Source organism: Coenobita brevimanus, chromosome 71 (assembly GCF_032717465.1).
Source record: "Coenobita brevimanus isolate Jiangsu-jjx chromosome 71, ASM3271746v2, whole genome shotgun sequence".
NCBI classification, from domain to species: domain Eukaryota; kingdom Metazoa; phylum Arthropoda; class Malacostraca; order Decapoda; family Coenobitidae; genus Coenobita; species Coenobita brevimanus.
Genome location: NC_137024.1, coordinates 40393669 through 40417869, shown reverse-complemented (window position 1 = coordinate 40417869; position 24201 = coordinate 40393669). Strand labels below are relative to the sequence as shown.

Genomic DNA, 24201 nt, shown 5'->3' with positions numbered 1-24201 from the left:
CATTTCATGTCCCCACCCTCAGAATGTCCTTTGTCCATTCCTTAGTCGTCAACGTATGGTCCGTCCTGGTCCGAGGAGTTTTTTTTTTTTTGAGGAAGAAGAACCAAAGGCCATGAGCCCGCAATAACAGTTCCCTCCGAGAGACAAACAAAATACAATAGAGAGCCAAATTCAAGATCCGATCATTTCGAGATGCCCGGACACACTGCATTTGAAAGACTGGAGATCATAGGCAGCAGGAAATACAGACAGAGGGAGACAGTTCCAGAGCTGACCTGTTGCATAAATGAAGGACTGGGAGTAACGGTTAACTCTTGCATTAGAGAGTTGAACAGAAAAGGGATGAGAGTTTGCTGCTAGACCGGTGCCACGCACCCGCCGTAGAGGTGGAGGAATGCATGCAGACAGTTCAGAGGAGCAGTGACCGTTGAAGTAGCGATAGAAAAGAGTTAAAGATGCAACAGCGCGACGAAGAGACAGAGGTTGAAGTAAGAGGAGGAGAGTTAATGAGACGAAAAGCCTTTGACTCCACCCTATTGAGAAGAGCTGTATGTGGGGAGCCTCCCCACACATGAGAGTGGTATTCCACACAGGGGCGTTCTTTTTACGGGGTGGGGCACTAACCCACCACCAACCCTTTTAGTTGTCTCGTACGACAAGCAGAGATACTGGGGGGAGTATTCTTGAAACCCCACTTCCCGCAATTAATAGAAAACGAAGTCATTTTATTGGTAAACTTTGCAGATAGTTTTGTTGAATGGTCTGTACCGATCAAAATGTACTTTCAGTAATACCAAATAATTTAAGTACTGAAAATATACATTAAAAAAAGGAGGGGAGGGAATTTACAGAGTGATAATTGGGGATAGAGATAACTGGTTCAGCGATACCGAAGTCGTCAAGGTTATCGGTAGGATTCTGTGAGCGAGATGGCTGTCCGTGGTTCAGGGATTTTTCTGAACATTCTGAAGTCGGTCTTGAGAAATGTTAAGCCTGAGATGTCAGTGGTAAGTTGTGTCAAGCAACATGTCCCTTTAATATATGTAATTTGTTAACCTGAGTTACTGACCTGGCGGAAAGCCGGCTATATATAGGAAATTATTTACCCTGGAATTTTATGCTTGACTTTATATTACAAGTACACAGTATGGAACCCAGTAAAAAGGGGCCATAGACAGGTAGGCCATAAGAAAAGAGAACTATTTCTTTACCTGATGCTTCCCATCTCGTTTAGTTGCATTTGATAGGTGGAGTAATATGGTGTCTGCCACCTGAACTTTGTGCTGTCCATGTAATAGCCTATCACCATATTGTATTACGATTATTTCAAAGACTTGTGGTTGCACTGGTCACATTAGGCCTAAACTTTGTTTTGCAAGATCTATCTATCTATTGTCTGACGTCATAATCCCGTAAGGGGTAGCCATTTTACTTTGAGTTACTTGTTTGAATGTTTTACACCAACCCACTTGTTGACACGTAGGGAACATGTATGGATTGGTTACCGTATATGGCTACCACCCATCATTGTAAATAGTTTCTTGGCTTACAGGAAATCATTTGGCATGTCACTCTATATAAAGCCACCTGTAAATGAAAGAAAAGCATTAAGAAGTGACAGGAAAGATGAGAGAAATAGGAAGAGAGGAGGGCAGGCACAGAAAAAGAATGATAAAGGCAAAGGAAGAAGTAGCAGCACTACATCAAGTGAGTGGATGATGATCACCATCATGTACCACTACATTTTGTAAGATGCATACAATAAATTTTGAAGATCAGGAAGAGTTTTGTATTTACTGAGACATAAACTGCCAAAGAGACCTAATTAACGTTTGAAGTGGTGGGTGCTACAACACTGTAAAAAGTATTCCAACTTTTCATTGAAGTAGCCTTGAAATCTTAATAAATTTTGGCATTATTTACATATCAGCCCATAATTGATCCAGTTATTTTGGTAAATTTTTGGAAATACGTCCAACTAACAGACACAAATAAATATGCTCATTGCAGAATTTAAGCATTTCTAAGCATTTTCTCATATAAGCATTCATCGCAAATGCTTTTCTTCGCACATAAAAAAGGAGATGGGGTAAATATCCAGCTCCTGTCTCTGCCTTTCGTTGCATGTAACTTAACCCAACCTAACCTATCGTAATTTAATCTAACTTAACAACCAAACCTTACCTAACCCAATTTAATCTAGTCTAGATGTAGATTCAGTAACAGATGGAGGTATGAGCTGAACAACCTCACTCTCACCCCTTATCTACTGTACTTAGTACCACACCAAAAAGTGCATTTGCAGCAGATGTATACAGAAGGAAAATTGCATAAACTAAATGACGAACATATGTCACTCTACATTAGTGGGATGTATTTCTAAATACTTTCTATCTATTATCTATGTATTGCCAGATGCCTCAATCCCGTTTGGGGTGGCCACAAACAAATCGCCTCCATGTCACCCTGTCCCCCGCCATTTCACTGCCCTGCTCCCAACTCACACCCCTCTCTCTCATATACCTCTCCACCCCATCCCACCATCTCATCCTTGGCCTCCCCCTCCCTCTTCCCCCCTCCACCTCACTCACATACACTCTCTTCGTCAGTCTCTCACCCTCCATCCTCTCCACATGGCCAAACCACCTCAATGTGTTCCTCATAACGCTTCCTATCACATCCACACCACAACACTTCTTTATATCCTCATTCGTCAGCCTGTCTCTCCATGTGACTCCACAGGCTCCTCTTAAATAACTCATTTCCACTGCTCTCACTCTTGACTTGTGTCCTTCCAACAACGTCCAAGCTTCACTTCCATACGTTAGAGTTGGTATCACAATACTGTCATGTAGTAACTTTTTCACTTCCATGCTTACTTCCCTGTTTTTTATCACTGCTTTCAAAGAACCAGCAACCTTTCTTCCCTGCTGTACCCTTTCAAGCACTTCACCCTCCAAACCTCCATCCTTACTCAGCACACTACCCAAGTACTTAAACATACTCACATTTTCCAATTCCTCACCATCCAACCTCGCTGTACATTCACTGACTTCACCTCTCTCAAAGACCATCACTTTACTCTTCCCTACATTCACCTTTAGATTCCATTTCTTACACACTCTCCCAAACTCATCCACCAAGCCTTGCAGCTCCCCTTCATCTTCACTCAACAACACAGTATCATCTGCAAACCACAGTACAGGGAGTTTCCATACACTGTCCTCTCTAACCAGGGCCACTCCAACATCCACTATCCTACCTTGTACCTCTTTTATTACCCCATCCATGTACAGATTGAACAACCATGGAGACATGACACATCCCTGTTTCAACCCAACCTTCAGGGAGAAAAATTCACTTAGTTCACCATTCACACGCACTGCAGCCTTAGCACCATCATACATACTCTTCACAGCATTCAACAACTTCCCATCTACTCCATATATTCTTAATACTTTCCACAATCCTTGTCTATCCACCCTGTCATATGCTTTCTCCAAATCCATGAAAGCGGCATACAACTTCTTTCCCTTCTCTAGAAACTTTTCCACTAAAGATCTAAGAATGAATATCTGAGCTGCACAACCTCTTCCCTTCCTAAAGGCTCCCTGTTCTTCTCCAACTGATTCCTCTGTTCTTTCTCTAACTCTGTCAATAAGTATCCTACCATACACTTTTCCTATTATACTAAGAGGACAAATGCCCCTATGATTACCACACACTTCTTTTTCCCCTTTTCCTTTGTACAAGGAAATAATTATACCTGACTTCCAATCCTCCGGGACTCTACCTTCCTCCCAGGCCAATCTGCACATCTTCCACATCCATTCTAATACTATCTCTCCCCCATGCTTCAGCATTTCACCACACACTCCATCAATTCCTGGGGCTTTCCCCAATTTAACTTTCTTCATTGCTTCCACAACTTCTATCCTACAGATTTCTTCGTGTCTTCTCACCTCCCTCCTTCTCCCAGCTACTTATACTTGCATTACTTCCATCCTCTATGTTCAACAATTCCTTAAAGTGTTCTCTCCATATGCTCACTTTTTCTCCCTTCTCCACTAGTAATCTACCATTTTTATCTTTCACTCCCCTGCTAACCTCACTTCCACCCTGTCTTACTCTCTTCACCTCATTCCAAAACATTTTCTTACAGTCCCTCCACTTTACACTCAAATTCCTTCCAAATTCCTCATCTACTTTCTTCTTACTCTCTCTTACTAATCTTTTCACCTCTCTCTTTCTTTCTACATATAACTCTCTCTTCCGCCTCTCAACTTCTTCCACGCCCCTATTACTCATCCATTCATTGTATGCTTTCTTCTTTTGTGCCACAGCCTGTCTCACCTCTTCAGTCCACCATGCTGTTCCTTGCACCCTCCTCCGTCTTCTCTTCCTTCCACACACCACATCACATGCTGCACATATTTCTTCTGTAAATATCCTACACACACCTTCCACGTCCCCCATCTGCTCCAATTCATATTTGCCCAATCGTTCCTCCACTTCTCTCTTATATTCTGCCTTTTTCTCATCCTCCTGTAACCTTTCCACTCTCCTTGCTATCGTTATTTTGTGGGTGCTTAGTAGTTAGAGCTCCTCAGTGCAAACATCTTTTCTTCAGACAAACAGCAAGAGAGCTCCCATTAACAAATTGTGAAACTTTTTGGCGGTGATTGCCTTTCATAATTGTGTAATTCATAAATGACACTGTAATTTTTCAGAAATAAGACGTATGTTACTATGAGCAGAAAGTTGGGCTTGTTGACATTGGTGATAGCATTGTACAGAGGCCAGTAAGTCAATTCAGACCTGAAACTTGTTTGTTCAGTTGGTAAGGCTAGTTTAAGTTGTGTTGGGTTGTCATATTAGGTTAAGTTAGTAGGAACACTTGATTAGTGACAGATTAACCTTGGAGCTGAATCATCTTGAAAGTCCAACATGACTGGTAGTCACCTTCCATGGATTGTGTATAAAACTGATGAGGTTGTAAATGGGAAATTTTCAGAATTACGCATTTCCTGCCATTTTCTCTTTCGAAACTTCAGGCAGCTTTGTTGTAGTGCCATGAGTCCTCTCCCTGGCTGTGATGATATTCCTTATGTCTGTTTACACCACCTCTCAATTTTTAATACAAGAAAGAAGGAACCAAAGGCTAGCAGCCTGTAAGATTGTTCCTCCCAAGAAAAATGAAAACTAGATAACAGAGAGCCAAATTCAAGATCAGTTCATTCTGAGATGCCTGGACACACTGCATTTAAAAGACTGGAGGTCATAGGCAGTATAGTAGGAAATACAGACAGAAGATAGTTGCAGAGTTGACCTATTGCATACATGAAGGACTGGGAGTAATGTTTATCTCTTGCATTAAAGTTGGACAGAGAAGGGATGAGAGTTTGATGCTAGACAGTTGCTACATGATTGTCATAATATTGGAGGGATGCATGCAGACAGTTCAGAGGAGCAGTGACCATTAAATCTACAATAGAAAAGAGAAAAGATGCAACAGTGCAGCAAAGAGACAGAGGTTGAAGGGAGCCAGTAAGAGGGGAGAGATAATGAGCTGAAAAGCCTTTGACTCTGCCTTGTTGAGAAGAGCTGTATGTGGGGAGCCTCCCCACACATGAGAATTGTACTCAACATGGGCAAGTAAAACCCCCGTAAAAAGTCAACAGCTATGCAAGGTTAAGAAGGCAGAGTCAGCTTAGCACATCTAATCTCTTGGAAGCTAATTTTACAAGGGAGGTACCGGTAATAATTATAATTTTTCCAAGATAAATCCCAAGAGAACTGAAGCCCAAGAATGTTCAGAGATGATGCAGGATTGAGTTGGATATTGTTAAAAGTTAGGGAATATTCCTGTGGTGGATTTTGATGGGTTGAAACATGTAAGAATGGAGTTTTTGATACATTAAAAACAACAAGACTGCTTTTACCCCAATCAGAGATATGAGCCAAGTCAGACATTTGGTGTGCCATAGCCTCATCCCTTTTTGTTGAAGTAGCAAACTGCTGAGATGGACGCTACAGGAAGCAATTGGAAAGGTGAAGTGTGGAGTCATCAGCGTATGATTGGATAGGGTTAGGTGTACAACTTAGGTCACTGAAGAACAGAAGGAAGAGGACAGAACCCATAGGAACACCACTATTGATAGCCCTAGGAGAAGAATGGTGGCCATCCGCAACTTCAGCAATAGAACGACCAGCAAGGAAGCTAGAGATGAAAGAACAAATAGAAGGATAGAAACCATAAGAGGACAGTTTGAAAATTAAAGATTTATGCCAGACTTGATCGAAAGCCTTTAAAATATCAAGTGCAGTGGCAAAATTTTTGCCAAAATCCCAAAAGGATGATGACCAGGAGTCTGAAAAGAAGGTGAGGTCACCAGTGGAGCGTCCCTTGCAGAACCTATACTGACGATCGGAGAGAAGGGTGCGATAGGAAAGGTGCTTTAAAAAAAATTTTTGTTAAGGATAGATTTTAAACTTCAAAAGTATAGAATGTTAAAGTAGTTGGGTGGTAGTTAGAGGGCTGGGACTGGGTGAGGTCACCAGTGGAGCGTCCCTTGCAGAACCCATACTGACGATCGGAGAGAAGGGTGCGATAGGAAAGGTGCTCTAAAAAAAAATTTTGTTAAGGATATATTTTAAACTTTAAAAATATAGAATGTTAAAGTAGTTGGGTGGTAGTTAGAGGCCTGGGACTGGTCACCTATCTTTGGGACAGGCTGAATGAGAGCAACCTTCTCGCTTGAAGGAAAGGTACAGGTTGGCAGACAAATGTGAAAGGGTTTGCCTAAACTGGGTGTAAACACAGAAGCATTGTCCTTGAGGACAACAGGAGGGACTGCATCAGGCCCATATGTCTTGTTAGTATTGAAATCAGTGATGGCAGAAAACTCATCAGTTGTAGAAATTTTAATGTCAGCCACGAGGAAGTCAGAGGGGAGAAGTGATTAAAAGACCAGCACCAGGATTGTCTTAGGTGGAATTGGAGGAGAAAGTATGAACAAATAGCTACAGAGCCATTAAAGTGGAGATGAGGAGGGAAGGATGATGAAGTAAAGTTGTTAGAAAGGTTGCTGGCAAAGTGCCAGAAGGAGCAAGAAGGATTTGAGTCAGAGTTCGGAGCATGTACGATGATTGAGCTTACTTTAAGGGGACACAGTTCATTTTTTTGGTTGAAAATGAAATTATGCATCAATTTACATGAAATTTTACTGGATAATAGCTATATTTGGCAAAACTAATCCCTGAGCTTTATTTGTAATTGATTAATTTAATCACTGATATTTTTAAAATGATTATATGTTTATTCACTTTAGGAGCAGTGGTCAGTGAAAGTTAGGTTAAATATATTAAGATTTTACTGAATATTTTTTTCTTTTTTTCATGTATCGTACTGAAACTTTCCACGCGCTTAAGTAGGTATCATAGCTATTATCCAGTAAGGTTTCATGTAGATTGATGCATAATTTCATTTTCAACCAAAAAAAATGAACTGTGGCCACTTTTTAGAGAGTAAAAAACAGACTTAGCACAGTTCTGGGCAGACATAAAAGAGATGAGAATCGGGTGGAATCGTTCTGGTACATTTTGTTAGGCTTTCTCCTTGTTGTGGATGGCATTAGAAGCTTGATATTTTTTTTTTTTTTTTTTTTTTTTTTTTTAAGGATAAGAGAAAGGAATGTATGCTTCCATGCCAGAGAGAATAACTTCTGTAATGCGTGAGGCACACTTAGATGGCTGTCGCCTATGGAGGCAATAATCATTCCCGGGGAAACCAAAGAAGTACTGCCTGAAGGCCTCCCAGTCAGCAGCTCCAAAGTGTCATAGCCGCCACTTCTTAGGAGGAACTACAGGCATTACTGGAGCGATAGGACAAGTTAGGGTGTTGAGGCTGTGATTGGAGGAGCCTGATGAGTTCCTTTCATTTTTGTTGTTATTGTTTAATAGGATTTGGTTTACTGGTGAGTTTCCAGCATGTTTGGGTGTTGCTGAAGTCATCCCCATCCCAAAACAAGGGAATGGTCATCTGCAGATGACACATTATCAGTCCATTTCTCTGACTTCTTGTATGTGTGAGGTCTTCAAAAAGACAGAGAATGGTCAGCTTATGTGGTTTTTGGAGCGAAGTGACTTCTTACCCCCTACTCAGTATGGTTTTCGTAAAATACAATCTACCCCTGATGTCCTACTGTCCGTGGAATCTTTTGTCTGTGTGGCTTCCTCCACTAACCAACACCAGGTCAGTCTTCTTTAGTCAGGATAAGATTTGGCATCTTGGCATTTTACTTTCTTTTTTTTTCTTCTATTTTTATTCAGCAGTTTTTATCTAACCATTTCTGATGGTGTGAGTGGGGGTGGTGGAGGGTGCTTTCTAATGTCCGTGCACATAGATGGGGTGCCACAAGTGCTACTCTCTTTGCTGTGGCCATCAGCAGTGTAAGTAATGTACTCCCACATGGTGTATGTGGCTCACTATATGTCAGTGACCTTTTGATTTACATCACTGCATCTCCATTGTGTGTGGTGGAGAGGAAGTTGCATCTTGCTCTTAGTACAGTAGAAGTCCGATTTTTCGGCATCTATGGGACCAGGCAAGTGCCGAAATATCAAAATTGCCGAATTATCGAAAACCCTACCCACTCAGTACCTTATATGTTTCGGTGAACACTATCATCATTACTCATATCATTACAAATGTGTTTGGAGAGAGTACTGTATACTGTTTGATACTGTACAATACTGTAATGAATACAGTATTATACATGAATATGAAAAATAAAGAAATTAGTGAACATCATTCATCATTGCCAGATGCCATGTATCCCAAACGGGGTGGCCAAGGGCTTAGAGTTAATTGTTTTACAGGGAGGGGCACTAATCCTCCACCAACCCCACTTGACACGTAGGGAGAACGTTATGCCAACAGCATCTGGTGTTCCCAGGCGGTCATCCATCCAAGTACCAACCAGACCCAACGTTGCTTAACTTCGCTGATCGGACGGGAAGCGGTGTACTCAACGTGGTATGGATTAGTGAACATACTGTATATAAATGTAATGGTACAGTAGGCCTACAAGTTCACATGCACCTACCTAAACTTATAGTAGGTTCCTTATTTACATATGTACAATAGAAGGGGTTGATTGGAGTCTGCTACTGCTGGAAGAAGTCCCCAGCAGTAGAGGGTCCTGCAACAGGCTCTAAGGACTCTTCTCCCTGTTGCTGCGGCAGTAGAGCTTGAGGTTCAGAGACTGCTGTTGGTTCTGTTATTTTCATCTCAGCATAGAACATTTTGGCTTTTTCTATGATGAGAGACCCCGAAATAGGCTTCCCTTCAGAACGCTGAGCCACAAACCACCTATGCAGCACTTCATCCAGCTCACTCAACTTTGCTTTTTTCATTGCTTTCCTCTGGGTCGTACCGGAGGCCTGAGAAACAAATTTAAATAGATCATTTTTCTGTTTCTTTATATCATAGATGGTAGAGGAGCTTACGTTAAACTCATCCATAATCTGTTTCCTACTCATGCCAGCCTCTAATTTTTTCAACAGCTCAATTTTCCGAGCAATAGTCAACATCTTATGTGTACGCTTCTTGCTAACACCAGTTAACTTTCCACACGTGGAGGCCATTTTCAAAGCACGCAGAAGATGTTTATACTGTTCACAACACACGGCTGGTCCACTCAGGTGTTACAAAGCTCCTGTCTGATGTTACGGTGCTTACAGCACACTCGAATAGTAATTTCAGAGGTATTTCGGTACGAAGTTCACAAAGCACACAGAAGAATCAAGAGAAGTCGGCAGCAGCACGGCAACAACTCGGAAGAATGGCGAAACAGATTCTCTTTCCCATGCTAGACTCACTACATGTTTGTCCTCTCTTTATGCTATAGGAGAAAGAGCTAGCCTCTGAGCTTCATGGCAGTGGTAGACTCGTTCCATCACTTTCACTATCTCACTCACTAAGGCGGGTAAAGGCGGGTAGCTAGCTGGCGAGCCTCATGGAGAATTTCAAGACTGACGAAAAAAATCGGAGAATCTGCCGAACGATCGGAGATTTTCATAAATGGGACTATTTCTCAAAACTGGCGAAATGTCAGATTTGCCGGAGAATTGGATGCCGAAATATTGGACTTTTACTGTAATGTTTCCCAGTGGTGAGTTCGTGGTTTCTGTTTTTCTTCTAAATAGATTGTGACTTTGCATTTTTGTTGTCTTTGGGGGGTTCACCCAGACCCTGACCTGTATCTTAATGGTTGCAGAATCTCTTGTGTGGCAGAGCCTTGGTTTCTAGGTCTTATATTTGATAGACAGCTGACCAGGTTTCCTCATATGCATTATGTTAAGGCAGCTTGCATTAAGGCCATGAGGGTTTTGATTCATACCTCCTGGGGTGCTGACCATCAGACCCTCTTCCTTGTCCATAAATCCCTTATTCATTCCAAACTTGAATATGGGTATGAGGTCTATCCCTTTGCTGCAGATGTCCATCTCTGGATGTTAGATTCAGTGTACATGCTGGTGTTTGTCAGACAAGTGAGACGTTCAGGTCATCCCAGATTTTGAGTTTGTTGGTGGTTACTGATGCCATTCCATTGGATTTACATTACCAGTCATTGATAGTGAGGTGTTGGAATTGTATTCACTGCCTCCCGGACTCAGTGCCTTGTACCATGATCCTCTAGGATGCCCGATCTTGTGTTTATGACGCTCAACCTTGTTTCCCGAATCCCTGGTTGGAGGGTCTGGTCTGTTATGTCAGCCTTCTCTGTTCCTAGGCTGACAGGTTGTCCACATCGGATCCTGAGGGTTTTTTTTTTTTTGTTACTGCCACATTTGACATTCTGTAGGTCTGTTGATAAAAAAGTTCACTTCCCTGTCAGTGCCCCTATCTCTCTCCTTTTAAGACATGCCTCTACTCCTGAGGGCTCTGTCCCGATCTATACTGATGGATCAAAGACTAATATTAGAGTAGGCTTTGGTGTCATCTTCCCTTCCTTCAGTCGGGACAGTATCTCTCCTGGTATGTGCAGTGGAACTGACTGATTTTATTTGCTCTCCAAATTATTTTTACTCTCCCCTAGTCTGTTTTTGTTATTTTTAGTGACTCCTGCAGTGCTGTATCTGCACTGGAGTCTTTTGATTCTTCTCATCCATTGGTTTTATCAATTTTAAGTGACTTTTTCTCCTTGACTGTTGTGGCTACTGTTCAGGGTTTTATTGGGATCCCACTCATGTGGGAGTGTCCGAGAATGAGATCTGCTGGCTAAGTCAGCATCGGCTCCTTTCTTGCCAATGTGGAATCCCATCCTCTGCATTGGCTGCCTGCAAATGATTTTTACCCTTTTACTTCCGGACAGATTCCACATTGTTGACCGAATCACTGGAATGCTGTGGGGCCTAACAAGATGTGTGCTGTCCATGGCAAGGTGAGCTCCATCACTTACCGAGGCTTGTCTCACCTGCGGAGACCGCTTTATGCTGGTTACGAATTGGCCACACCCAGTTCTATCATGGATTTTTAATGGAGGGTGCTCCTTCTCCATTCTGTAAGGATTGCTTATACCCTCTGACTGTTTGGCACTTGCTGATGGAGTCCCCCAGTCTTGGGGATTTACATCGTCAGTGCCTGGTGGGTTATGGCTCATACTGTCTTTCATTGGTGCTTGGGTAGGTGGCGTGTTGAATGGGAGGGGGAACCCTCAGCTTTGTGGAGGCAGCCGGACTGCATCAGAAGAGTTAGTATTCAGTGCTTTTATTTTGGTATTTAGTGCATCTGTATGGTTTTTTAGTGATTTCAGTGTGTTTTTCCTGTTTATATTTTTACTTATGTTTTTATTCTGGCCTGCTTTTATTCTTTGTTGTCGTCTTTTGTCTTGATATCCAGCGGCATATGCCCCTGGCAGTTTCGCCACTAGTTTTTTATTTTGTTTAATCAATCAGTCCACAACTTTTTAATTGTACAGCGAGCGCTCAAAAAATGCGGGACTATTGTACCCAAAATGTCCCGCTTTATGAGAATTCCACATTATAGGGCCATATGTTTACATGTTAAAGGGTTTCATGGTGCCTAAGCCAGCCCCAAGTTCACCTTTTGGAGCAAAATTCAGGAATTTTTTCCAGGACATTTACCTACCTAATGAAGACTTAATTACATACAAACACTGGAGGATTTCTCACCTTCAATGGAAGAGGTTGTGGGCTTGCTGGGGGGAGGTGGAGTGGAGTTCCAAGGCAGGACAGGAGTCCAACATGTGCCCAGCACGGTCGTCTTACCGTTCCAGTTCCACAGAGTCCTCATCTGAGGAAGAAAGTAAATCCTGTACATCCACAATCCTGTGTTGCAACTCTTCTGCCTCCTACACAAACCCCTCAGAGCCAAGAGAACCCACTGACGTAGCATCTTCCTCTGGCTCTTGTTGCTGTGGCATCTGTTGAGGACAAAAGTACCGGGTGAGTAGAGTTTGGTGGTGTTGTCGTATTTTCTCTTGCCTTAGCTCTTCATATGGTTGCATTGCTTGCAACACAGTGTCCAGTGTATCAGCCCTCCGAACCTCATTGACTTCATAACCCACGATGGCTTCCTTGAGCACCTCTGCGCCAGCAAAAATGTTATTTATGCGAGCCATGGTCATAAAACTGGTGCCGTGGTTTGTGCCTCAGCCTGATTCCCCTGCTCTTCTGCCTCACGATGTTCCCTGTCCAGATCGTCGGTGCGTTGCATGGCTTCCCCGGGCGTCATGTTGTCCTTGATAACCAACCAATTCCTCCTCTTGCACCTCCTCGCAGCCTGGCATGGCTCTGCATGCTCTTATCGCATCATCCCACACAGCCTGTAGCAACTGCACCTCACCACCACTAACTCCACACAACTCAGGGGCCAGCTTGCGCCAGGCATGATTGATTGTAGTGACAGACCTGAATCACACTCCATAAGAATGTTCTTGACAGCTTTCCTCGTGTTGTAGCTTTTCCAAAAAGCTGTCACTGTTAAAAGGCGACACTGTGAATGGTGAGGCTGAGGCACACGAGAGGGACTGGGCACCGGTTCAGCTGGATCAGGCTGAGGTGTACGGGAGGGAGCTGGCTGGGGATCTGCTGGGTCATTCAAAACTTCCTCATCAGATGACGCCTCCATGTCATTGTCACCATCAAGCACTTCCCCCTTGAGGAGATGTTCCTCCTCAGAGTGGTGTGTGGCCTCCCCCAGATACTCAAACAGGATTGTCTCATAATGGTACTTAAAACTAGTTATAACTTCCTGGTCTAGGGGTTGCTGGAGGAAAGTTGTGTTGACTGGCAAGAACACTACCTTAACACTTTGATGTACAGTAAACCTTCCAAGTAGTCTGGGTGCCCTGGTGCATTATCAAGCACCAGCAGGATTTTAAATGATATGCCCAACTCCTCACACCTTTCCTTTGCATCAGGAATAAAATGTTTTTTGAACCACCTATTCAAAGTTTCCCTTGTCATCCACCCTGTCTTTGATTTTTCCCAATAAACCCCTGAGTCATGCATGTTTTTCAACCGCTTAAAACACCTTGGATTTTTTAACCTTACTTAAAAGTAATGGCTGCATCTTATGGCCTGCAACATTGCAAGACTAAAGTAGAATGATGCTTGCCTTGTCAACTTTCCTACTCCTGCCCTGCCTGTGTTGTCTCAAGATATGTGTCGACCATGGCATCCTCTTGTATCGCAGCCCTGTCTTGTCTGTGTTGTAAATCTGCTCAGTGGTATAACCTCCATCCCTGATTATTCCCCTTAAGACATCCATGAATGTCTTTGCTACCCCAGCATCTGCTGATGCTCGTTCTCCTGTCACCTGTACTCTCTTCAAGTCCTTCCTCTTCATAAACTTGTCAAACTAATCACTAGATGCCTTAAATCTGCCTAAGAGTCTGGAGAGCTTGTGGCAGGCTACAGCATGCAGGTAGCGGGCAGTCCTCCTAATGTTAATGGAGTCGATTGGTACTCCTTCCCTCTCCTTCTGGTTGCAGTACATAACCAGGAACCTCTTCATCATCACAAATGAAGGGTCAGACACTCGAATCCGCTAGTCCATGGGAGATCCCTCATAGTCCCGTGCAGTCTTCAGAATGGCGTCCTTCTTTCCAAGGATCATATGAATAGTTGACTCGTTGACCTGATACACCTTAGCGATCTCACGATTCCATTCTCCTCTCTCCATTCTCTTGATCACATCAACCCTCTGCTCCTTGATCGGAGACTTTTGACATCTCGCTGGGTCACGGTGTGGCAGCACAGTTGGGCAGGGTCAGATAGCGAAAAAAAAAAAGAGCAGAGATTACACAGCACATATGCAGCCTGAGTGCTGGGAGAGGCTAGGTTCAACTGTGGCAGGAATGCTCAGTGGACTGTGATGACACCCTGCACAGACACATGATGGCAGTACATCATAGGCTGATGCAAGCCCATACTATGACTATCACTGTCCACGTTGTGTCTGTTCTGTCCGCATTAGGACCCTAGTTTGCCTCGTTATGGGTGTTTGAACCATAATTTGGGGCCTCTGGCCACGTTATGTCTATCGTCGCCACATAGTATGGTGTTCAAAAAAATGGGCAGCTTCCTCCTCCGATGTAATGTCTATCATTTCTGCATTGTGACCATATTTTAACATCAGATATGGCCTCCCTAGTTATGTTTTGCGCTGTAGGATCGTGCATTATGTGAGCACTCGCTGTACCACAATGATAATTGCATTACAGTTCATCCATCCATCTATCCATCATCCATGAGGAGTGTAGGAGCCCAGGGCTAGGCCAGTTTGTCCTGACATTTAAGGTGAGAGAGACCAGCCTCACTCATCCCTGAGTGGCATTATGTTAGCAATAAACCCCAACCATTCCTTGGATATAAACCTTCACCGGATCAATCCAATTGGAGCACTGTAATAATTACCCACTAAACCACCAGGCTCCAAAATTTGGTTATATGGTTACCACCCAGCATGGTAAATGGTTTTCTGATGTACAGGAAACCATTTGGCTTGTCACTCAGTGTAGAGTCATCCACAGGCAGAAGGAAGAGGAAAGAAAGACAGAAGAGGGAGTGTAAAGTCACCCACAGGCAGAAGGACGAGGAAAGAAGGAAGGAAAAAAAGACAGAAGAGTATGGAAGGAAAGAAGGATGGAGGAGAGGAAGGGGCAGACACCCAAAAGCAGCACTACATCGAGTGAGTGGATGGTGAGCACCCCCACCTACCATGAAAAAAAAAATACACTGAAAAATTTTATGCATGGGAGCTTTCTCACAGTCTCATATTTTCTTCTGTGGCACTTCCAATGGAAATCAGTATTACTGGAGAAATAAAATTTTTAAATCTAGCCATTTGTCAGCCAGGACAAGTCACATGATTTACTTTAGCCATACCTAGCCAAATCTACAGTGACCCTTCTCACAAACTGGACAGCAGAACACAGTCACATTCCACACCTCACCATAAATAACACTTCCCTAACACACACACACACACACACACACACACACACACACACACACACACACACACACACACACACACACACACAAAATCCTTTGTATAACATACAATGCATCAGTGTCATTTAAACAACACATCACAAACATTAAAAATAAAATAACACCAATACTCAGTGTCTTGAGGTCACTTGCCCATACAACATTTGGACACAACAAAGAAACCACCACCACAGTATACAAACAATATATATGTTCAGTGATGAATAATGCAAGCCCTGCTTGAGCTCCTAACCTCACTAAAACACACTACAGACCATACAGAACAAGGCCTTAAAAATAATCACAGGCTGCACAGCTACTACACCTACAGACCACCTACATCAAGAAACCAAAATCCTCAAATTCAAGGATCACATAGACATGAGAGGCACCTAAATTCTCGCTGCAGCATCCACAAACCCACACCATCCACTACACTACATGGCAGCACATCCACACACACCAAGGAACATCAAAACAACACCCAGCACTCGATATCATACACAAATACTGTTATCTCTCCCCCCTCACCCGCCTCAGACCAGCTTCCAGAAGCACATCCATACTCAAACCACTCGCTGCTCCATTCAGTCACTTAAAGACAACACACAGCTGCATACACAGCCTCCTGATATACACCCTTTGAATCCTATCTCCCTCGTGAGGACAGGCTCCATCTAGCCAGGCTGAGATGTGGGCATCATCCAGCCCTCTTAAGTTACCAGAAGAGGCTGGATGACTCCGCCGCTGATGTCTATCCAGAATGTGACACAGCACCCCATACTATTAAGCACGTTATGAAAGACTGCATTGCACACCATCACCTACGCCAACAACACAACATAAACTCCTTGAAAGCCCTGTGGGAAAGCCTGATCTTGGCCATGGCCTTCCTTAGGGACTCGGGGCTGTTTGGCCAGACTGCCTAGGGAACTACTACTACTACTACTACTACTACTACTGTAGCCAGTCATTGGCTGATTCATTGCCACCTGGCAACTCAGGTTCTCCATTGCCTTTTTGAAGGCAACAGGCACTCTTCCATTCTTGTTAATTTATTTGTTTATTTACAGTACCGGTATTTATTTTTTTGTAAACTTCAGGGAGACATAGGACCACCTTATTTTCCAGTTTTCTTCAGAGTTTTCTTTACCAAAGCCCTTCATAGGATTCTTTGAGAATTTTTAAATTGCATTTTTTTTTTTTTTTTTTTTTTTTTTTTTTAAAGTCATGGATAGCATTTAACCACCTAACGATGGGTGTAGAGTGCGACATATTCTCAGTCACAATGCTGGACAAAGACTGAGTGCGTCATTGGTTTTGCAGGTGCGATATGGCTGGGAAAGTGATGGGGAGGGTTTGTTATTGTCATGCTACTCCTCCATAGATCATGAGAATCTGCCTCAGTGTCATTGCTTCTTTGAAAAGTGGCAGAACTGCACATGTGGACACCCATCTCTTTGCCACTAGTACTCTTGGACTGCATATGCAGACACCCATCTTTTAAGGGTTAAAAAACAGTCTTGTTTACAATCCCCCACAATGCCAACGACAGTTGGATGCCATCTTGTGTGCATCGAAGTTAGACAGACACCATATTAGAATGTAATTTTTGGCAAAAGTTACCCTTATCATTGCAGATTCATCCAGTGCTAACCAAAATTTTCTTAACCAGACTAAATATATCCTAACCTAACCAGTTCTATGCTAGCATGACCAAGCATCCTAACCTTACTTAACCTATCTCTTATATACAGTACTGTAATTGTATTCTGTCTAATGCCAGACACCTTAATCCCATAAGGGGTGGCCACAAACAAGTCGCCTCCATGTCATCCTGTCCCCCCACCATTTCACTGCCCCCCCCCCCCTCAGCTCACATACACCCTTTCTCATATACCTCTCCACTCCATCCCTCCATCTCAGCCTCAGCCTCTCCCTCCCTCTCCCCCCCTCCACCTCACTCTCATAAACTCTCCTCGTTAGTGTCTCGCTTTCCATCCTCCCCACATGGCCAAGCCACCTCTGTGTTCTGTGTACAGGCAATCCCCGATTTACAGTACCCCTAGATGCGATACCCCAGAATAGTGATGGGGTAGAAATACCACCATACCCTGCCTGTATTAGGCCTACCTCCGGTTTTCATCATCCGGACCTCCTTTCCCATCCTAGGGCAAGGTGAGGAGTAGCAATGTCTAGACAGCCCAAATTTGCCCAGTCCAATGGGCCATGCTTCCATTCACTCATCATTCAAGCCTCCGGAAGCCTGGCTCTATCGGATACGCCAGAAACATTCACCATGTTCTGTAGCTTCACATAAGTGTATCCGATAGAGTCAGTCCAGACACTGTCACATTAAAAAGGGTTGCCAAATCCCTGATCATGCACTTCTCCTAACAACATTCATCCAGCCAGCTCGATCTCTTGTCAGTTCCCTAGCGCAAGGAGCGCAAAAACATCACCGCAGTGTAGGGGTTAATGTGCTGAATATTACCAGTAAGATTGAATTATTAAAAATTGGAGGTGAGTGTTCCTAGGAAGAAGATAGTGGAAGATTTCGGTGTGAGCTCTTCCATTATATACGACCTTATGAAACAGAAGGCCAATTTAGTGCTTAGGGTTGACCAAAAATACTTGCTAGACATTGTGATTGCTTTGGAGTGACCGACCATGATACCTAGAAACTTTTTGGCAGGTTTTCCTGGTCATCCGGCAGTTTCTGCTCTTTCGGCACCTGCTTGGTCCTGAAGATGCCAAATGAGAGGACTTTTACTGTAACTGTTAATAAAAAATCAAGATTCAGATAAAAATGTGCTAAAATTAGCAGATCTTTCTCTTTCATTTTGTCAGCATGCCTTGACAAACTTTTTTTATTGCTTAAATATTGATTTATAGCGCAGGTAAATGTATTTACATTGTAGATCAATATTTATACAAAACAAAAGCCTATCAAGGCAAGCTGTCAAGCTAGAGGCAAAACACTTCCACAAACTTTAGGAAATTTCCACTCTGACCCCTAATTTTTTTATAAGTACTGTAGTTAAATTGAAAAAAAAAAAAAAAAAAAAAAAAGACCAGATTTCATATTATTAGGTGTGTGTGAACCAATATGGTGATAAAAGTTATACAGTGATTCCTCGATTATCTGACATAATAAAGCCAAAGGCATATCCGGATACGGAGCAGCAGCATCTACTGTACTTATACCCAACCTCTATGTACAGTACCCCTCCTAATTTTGGCAGTGTTCTGCAGTCTTTCAGCTGTTTTTAGAATTCAAAACACATAGCATTGTGCAGTCTTTCAGCTGTTTTTAGACATCAAAACACACATTGCAATATGTAGTACACTAATTCCTCATTTATCCGAACATAATAGAGCCAAAGGCACGTCCGGGTAGTGGCAACATCCTGATAATGAACACTATTCCCCTGCCATACCCAGGCCCTACCTAGGCCCAACAACCAACCTATACCTAACCTATTTGCACAGTACCAATGCTTAATTTGGTAGTGTTTTCCAGTCATTCATGCATATTTAGACATCAAAGCACACAGGAATATCCAAAATAATGGTAAACACCAAGAAAACCATGCAGAAAAAACACTGAAAACCAAAAAACACCCTACCTAGACACTACTGTATGCACAGTATCCATCCAAATTTGGGCATTGTTTTCTACCTACACACATTGTATGTACAGTACCTCTCCTAATTTTAGCACTGTTTTCAGGTCAGTCTGCCATATTTAGACGTCAAAACTCACATAGGAATATCCAAAGTAATGCTATACACCATGAAAACCATGAAAAAAAAAAAAAAAAAATTTAAAACCAAAAAACACCCAACCTATACATGACTGTATGTACAGTACCCCTCCTAGTTCTTGCACTGTTTTTACGTCAATCTGTCATATTTATACATCAAAACACACACAGAAATATCCAAAGTAATGCAAAACAACAAGAAAACTATGAAAAAAAAAACTGAAAAACAAAAAAAAAAAACTTACGTAAACACTACTGTATGTACAGTACCCCTCCTGATTTTGGCACTGTTTTCCAGTCATTCTGCCAAATTGAGACATCAAAGCACACACAGGATTATCCATATTAATGCTAAACATCAAGAAAGCAATGCTTAATCAACAAAAATACACACACACACACACACACACACACACACACACACACACACAATTGGAACAATTGGAGAAAGAGAGGCAACGACAGAACAAAGGAAGACTATAAAAGAACAAGAAATGAATACACAAGAATACGTAGAGAAGAAGAAAGGAATTTTGAAAAAGGTATAATTGACAAATGCAAGGATGAACCCAAACTGTTTTATAGATTTGTTAATGGCAAACTGAAACAAAAGGAAGGAATCACCAAGCTGAAAGTAGAAGGAGAGGTCTTTAAGGATGCGGCAACGCAAGCAGAAATAATGAACAAACGTTTCCAGTCAGTTTTCACTAAAGAAGAGGAGCTTGTGGAAGGGGAGGGAGTGATTAGAAATGTTCCGGTGATGAAAGATATAAAAGTGGAGGTACAGGAAGTGTATAAATTACTGGAAACTCAAGATGTAAGGAAGGCCCCAGGACCTGATGGAATTTCTAATTGGGTACTGAAGGAATGCAGAGAACAACTGGCGGATAAAATTCACAGCTTAATTGTATGCTCACTGGAAGAGGGGAAAGTGCCAAAAGAATGGAAGAGGGCAAATGTGGTACCAATTTACAAGGGAGGAAACAGGGAAGAACCCCTGAATTATAGACCAGTGTCTCTAACCAGCATGGTTGCAAAATTGTGTGAGAGAATCCTGAAAGACAGATGGATAAAATATCTGGAAGAGATGAATATTTTGGCTGAATGTCAGTTTGGATTCAGAAGTGGAAGGTCATGTGTTTCAAACTTGTTGAGCTTTTACTCAAGAGTGATTGATGTGGTACAGGAGAGAGATGGTTGGGTGGATTGTGTGTACTTAGACTTAGAGAAGGCCTTTGACAAGGTACCTCATAAGAGACTAATGTGGAAACTAGAATATATAGGAGGACTAAAGGGGAAACTTCTGGAATGGATGAGAGACTTTTTGAGAGACAGACAAATGAGGACAGTAATAAAGGAAAAGATGTCTGGATGGAGGGAAGTAACAAGTGGAGTCCCTCAAGGCTCAGTGTTGGCGCCAGTAATGTTCCTGATTTACGTAAATGATATGGTAGATGGAGTGAACAGTTATGCAAGTCTGTTTGCTGATGATGTAAAGATCTTGAGGAAGATAGAGGCTGAGGAGGATTGTAAAATACTGCAGGAGGATTTGGATAGGATACACAATTGGAGCCGGACATGGGAAATGAAATCTAATGTAAAGAAATGTAAAATATTGGAAATGGGTAAAAGTACCAGGAGACCATCACTGAATTATTTTTTGGGTAATGAATTAATCACAAAAAGGAGAGAAGAGAAAGATTTGGGAGTGCTGGTCCAAGATAGTTTGTCACCAGAAAAGCACATTAACAAGATAGTTGGAGAAACTTATAAGCTCTTGACTAACATAACAGTAGCATTTCATTATATGGATGAGGAAATGATGAAAAAATTGATAGTGGCCATGATCCACCCCAGGTTAGAATATGCAGCGGTAGTGTGGTCCCCACACAAAAAGAAAGATATAAACAAGATTGAGAGAATACAAAGAACAGCAACCAAGATGGTCCCCAGTCTGACAGACCTGTCATACAGAGAGAGGCTGGAAAAATTGGATTTGCCTTCGTTAGAGGAAAGGAGAAAGAGGGGAGACATGATTGCGGTGTTCAGGACCATGGTGGGAGTAGATAAAATTGACAAAGAGGATCTGTTTGTATGGGATAAGAGAGCAACAAGAGGACATGGAATGAAATTGAAAAAGTCAAGCTGCTTGAAGGATATCAAGAAATATAGCTTTCCTTACAGAAGTATAGACTTATGGAATAGCCTGGACAAAGAGATCGTCCAGTCTAAAAACTTAAACGAGTTTAAAGTTAAATTCGATTTATTGAGAAATAGCGACGGAAACCCACGAGCATAGTACATTCCGTGTATATCACAATTAGGTATATTAGGTAAATACTTAAATATTTGGAACGACTTAGACAAAGAGGTGATGCATGAGAAAAACATTCATGTGTGTAAAGGTAGACTTGATAAATGTGGATATGGAGACAGGACAACACGAGCATTGCTCAATTCCTGTATACTACAAATAGGTAAATACAAATAGGTAAATACACACACACACACACACACACACACACACACACACACACACACACACACACACACACAAAATTAAGACTGTTTGAAAATCAGTTATCTTTGATGAGTGATTGTTCCCGGGGCTCTAAAAAAATTCCATACCCAATATGCCACAGGAAATTGGTTATACTGGTATAAATGGTATGCCATCATCTTCACTGATGTATATACTGTAAGATAAAGCTAATAAAAACACATAAAATTGACAAGTAAACGTACAAAAATATAGCTAGAATAAAGTGTTCATGAGTAAAACTTACCTTCTTATGACTTCCCACCAGCCTAGTGCAAAATTTTACCAGCATCTTCCAAGAGATAATGATATGTCTAGATGCAGAATTTCATGAGCATTCTCGTGGACTTTGCAGAATTTCGATACGAGCAGTAGTAGTCAAATAAATCGCAAAAAAACTTTAAAACTCACGTGTCGTTGTTATCACCAAGGAGGAGGGTTGGGTCTGAGGGAGTGAGGGGGGAGTCGGGAGGGTATGGAGGAGGAATGGGAGGGGGGGGACAAGCGAGGCTGTGGGCAGGATTCTCCCTCTTCAGTCAACAGGCGGACAGGCGCTTTCGCTGTACAATGGCTTGCGGTCTGTTAGACACTGAGTGGCCTTGCAGAAACACAACTCACCATGACTGGGGGACTTTCGACGTTCAGCAGAGAAGCGGACGTCCGTCGTCGCTGAACGTGTACTCATGGCTTGTGGTCTGTGTTCATTGGAGGTGGTGGTTAGGAAAGACCTAGCCCCCGTGGCCGTGCGATATTGGACATTCAGTGGAGAATGCATACAGATGATTTGACACCGCATGCAGGTTGCAGTCATATTACTCGGGTGCTGGAGGTTCGTTGGGAGTGATCTGACGAGCGCAAGACTTTGACCATTCAGTACAGGGGCGGACGGACATTTTAGCTCTGGTTGTGTGTTACGTACTACTTCCCACTCACGGCTCGAGCCCAGCGTCCATGATACTGAATGTTTGAACGTGTCAGCTAACTGGCTGAAGTTCTCGGGGACTTCTATGTCCGGATAATAGCAAGTAAAATTGGATAATGATTTAATAGAACCAGGATCCAACATCCAGGTAATGAACATGCGTTGATACTGAGTGTCCAGATAAATGAGGGACTGCTGTATAATCCTAAACACTAAGAAAACAATGCATAAACAACCAGAACAACAACAAAAAAACTACCAATATGCACAGTACCCTTCCTAATTTTGGCAGTGTTGTGCAATCTTTTGGCCCTTTTTAGGCATCAAAACACACACTGAAATATGCAGTATAATCCTAAACACCAAGAAAACAATGTTCAAACAACAACAAAACAAACAATCCCTGCCAGCATGCACAGTACCCCTCCTAATTTTGACAGTGTTCTGCAGTCTTTCAGATGTTTTTATGACATCAAAACACACATTGCAATAGGCAGTATAATCCTAAACACTAAGAAAACACTGCATAAACAACAACAACAAAAACTACCTATATGTACAGTACTCCTCCTAATTTTGGCGGTGTTCTGCGGGCTTTTGGCTGTTTTTAGACACCAGAACACACATTGCAATATGCAATATAATCCTAAACACTAAGAAAACAATACATAAACAATAAAGATTATTAAAAAAAAAAAAAAAAAACGACACACTTACCACCCTGCGAATGGCAGAGAGATGTCACAACCCACCAGGCTGCAGCAGGTCTACAGGTATGTACAGTATGCCATGTGGTCTTGTGGCTAACACTGTCACTTAACATCTGTCAAAGAATTCCTCCTCCTCCTCCATCTGCTAAAGTTGGCTGATGAGCAGGGATGTGCGGCGAGGTGATGGAGCCCTGCCCTCCTCAGTACAGTACAGTACTCTTTGAAGACAGCTGCAAGCTTACATCAAATGACAACTCAGTGGCTGTTGATGTGCTTGGTTGTGGGTCTGAGAATGAAGACTGAGGTTGAGAGGGTGGTTGTGTTGGTGGGGGGGGGGGAAGAAGGGGCTGGCACTCGTGGGGGTGGCGGGCTTGAAGAAGGAGTCAATCTTTGTCTGATGAAAGGTGTGAAGATTCTCTCAGAGGAGGACAGCATCCCTGACTGTCCACAGATCCACTACTATGGTCCTTTCGCAGCAAGAAGTCCGTTCAGGGTGTGGCAGAAGTTGGAATTCCCCCGAGTGCAACGTTGCCAATTTGACCACCAATTATCGGATTATCACTCTGTCTCCCTACCTACCCCCATCACACCTGTTTCTCTCTCTCTCTCTCTCTCTCTCTCTCTATATATATATATATATATATATATATATATATATATATATATATATATTGTATATATTTATTATTTATTTTCAATTTTTTTTTTCCACACCACTTATGAGGTAAAAGTCTAGGC

At 42.5% G+C, this 24201-nt stretch overlaps 2 protein-coding genes and 1 pseudogene across 2 annotated transcripts in view; 2 read left to right on the top strand and 1 right to left on the bottom strand.

Annotated features, from left to right (window-relative positions):
* Positions 1-24201, top strand: part of Rab14 (RAS oncogene family member Rab14) — a 512826-nt gene that overhangs the window by 250371 nt on the left and 238254 nt on the right. The gene's annotated exons all lie outside the window — the stretch shown is intronic.
* LOC145406652 (2,4-dienoyl-CoA reductase [(3E)-enoyl-CoA-producing], mitochondrial-like) overlaps positions 898-24201 on the top strand; it is a 161639-nt gene continuing 138335 nt past the window's right edge. Inside the window, exon 1 of the mRNA XM_080277737.1 lies at positions 898-1007. Within this exon, the coding sequence (XP_080133863.1) occupies positions 930-1007 (78 nt within the window). The 5' untranslated portion in view covers positions 898-929. The remainder of the gene's footprint in view (positions 1008-24201) is intronic.
* LOC145406932 (5S ribosomal RNA) lies at positions 8933-9053 on the bottom strand (annotated as a pseudogene).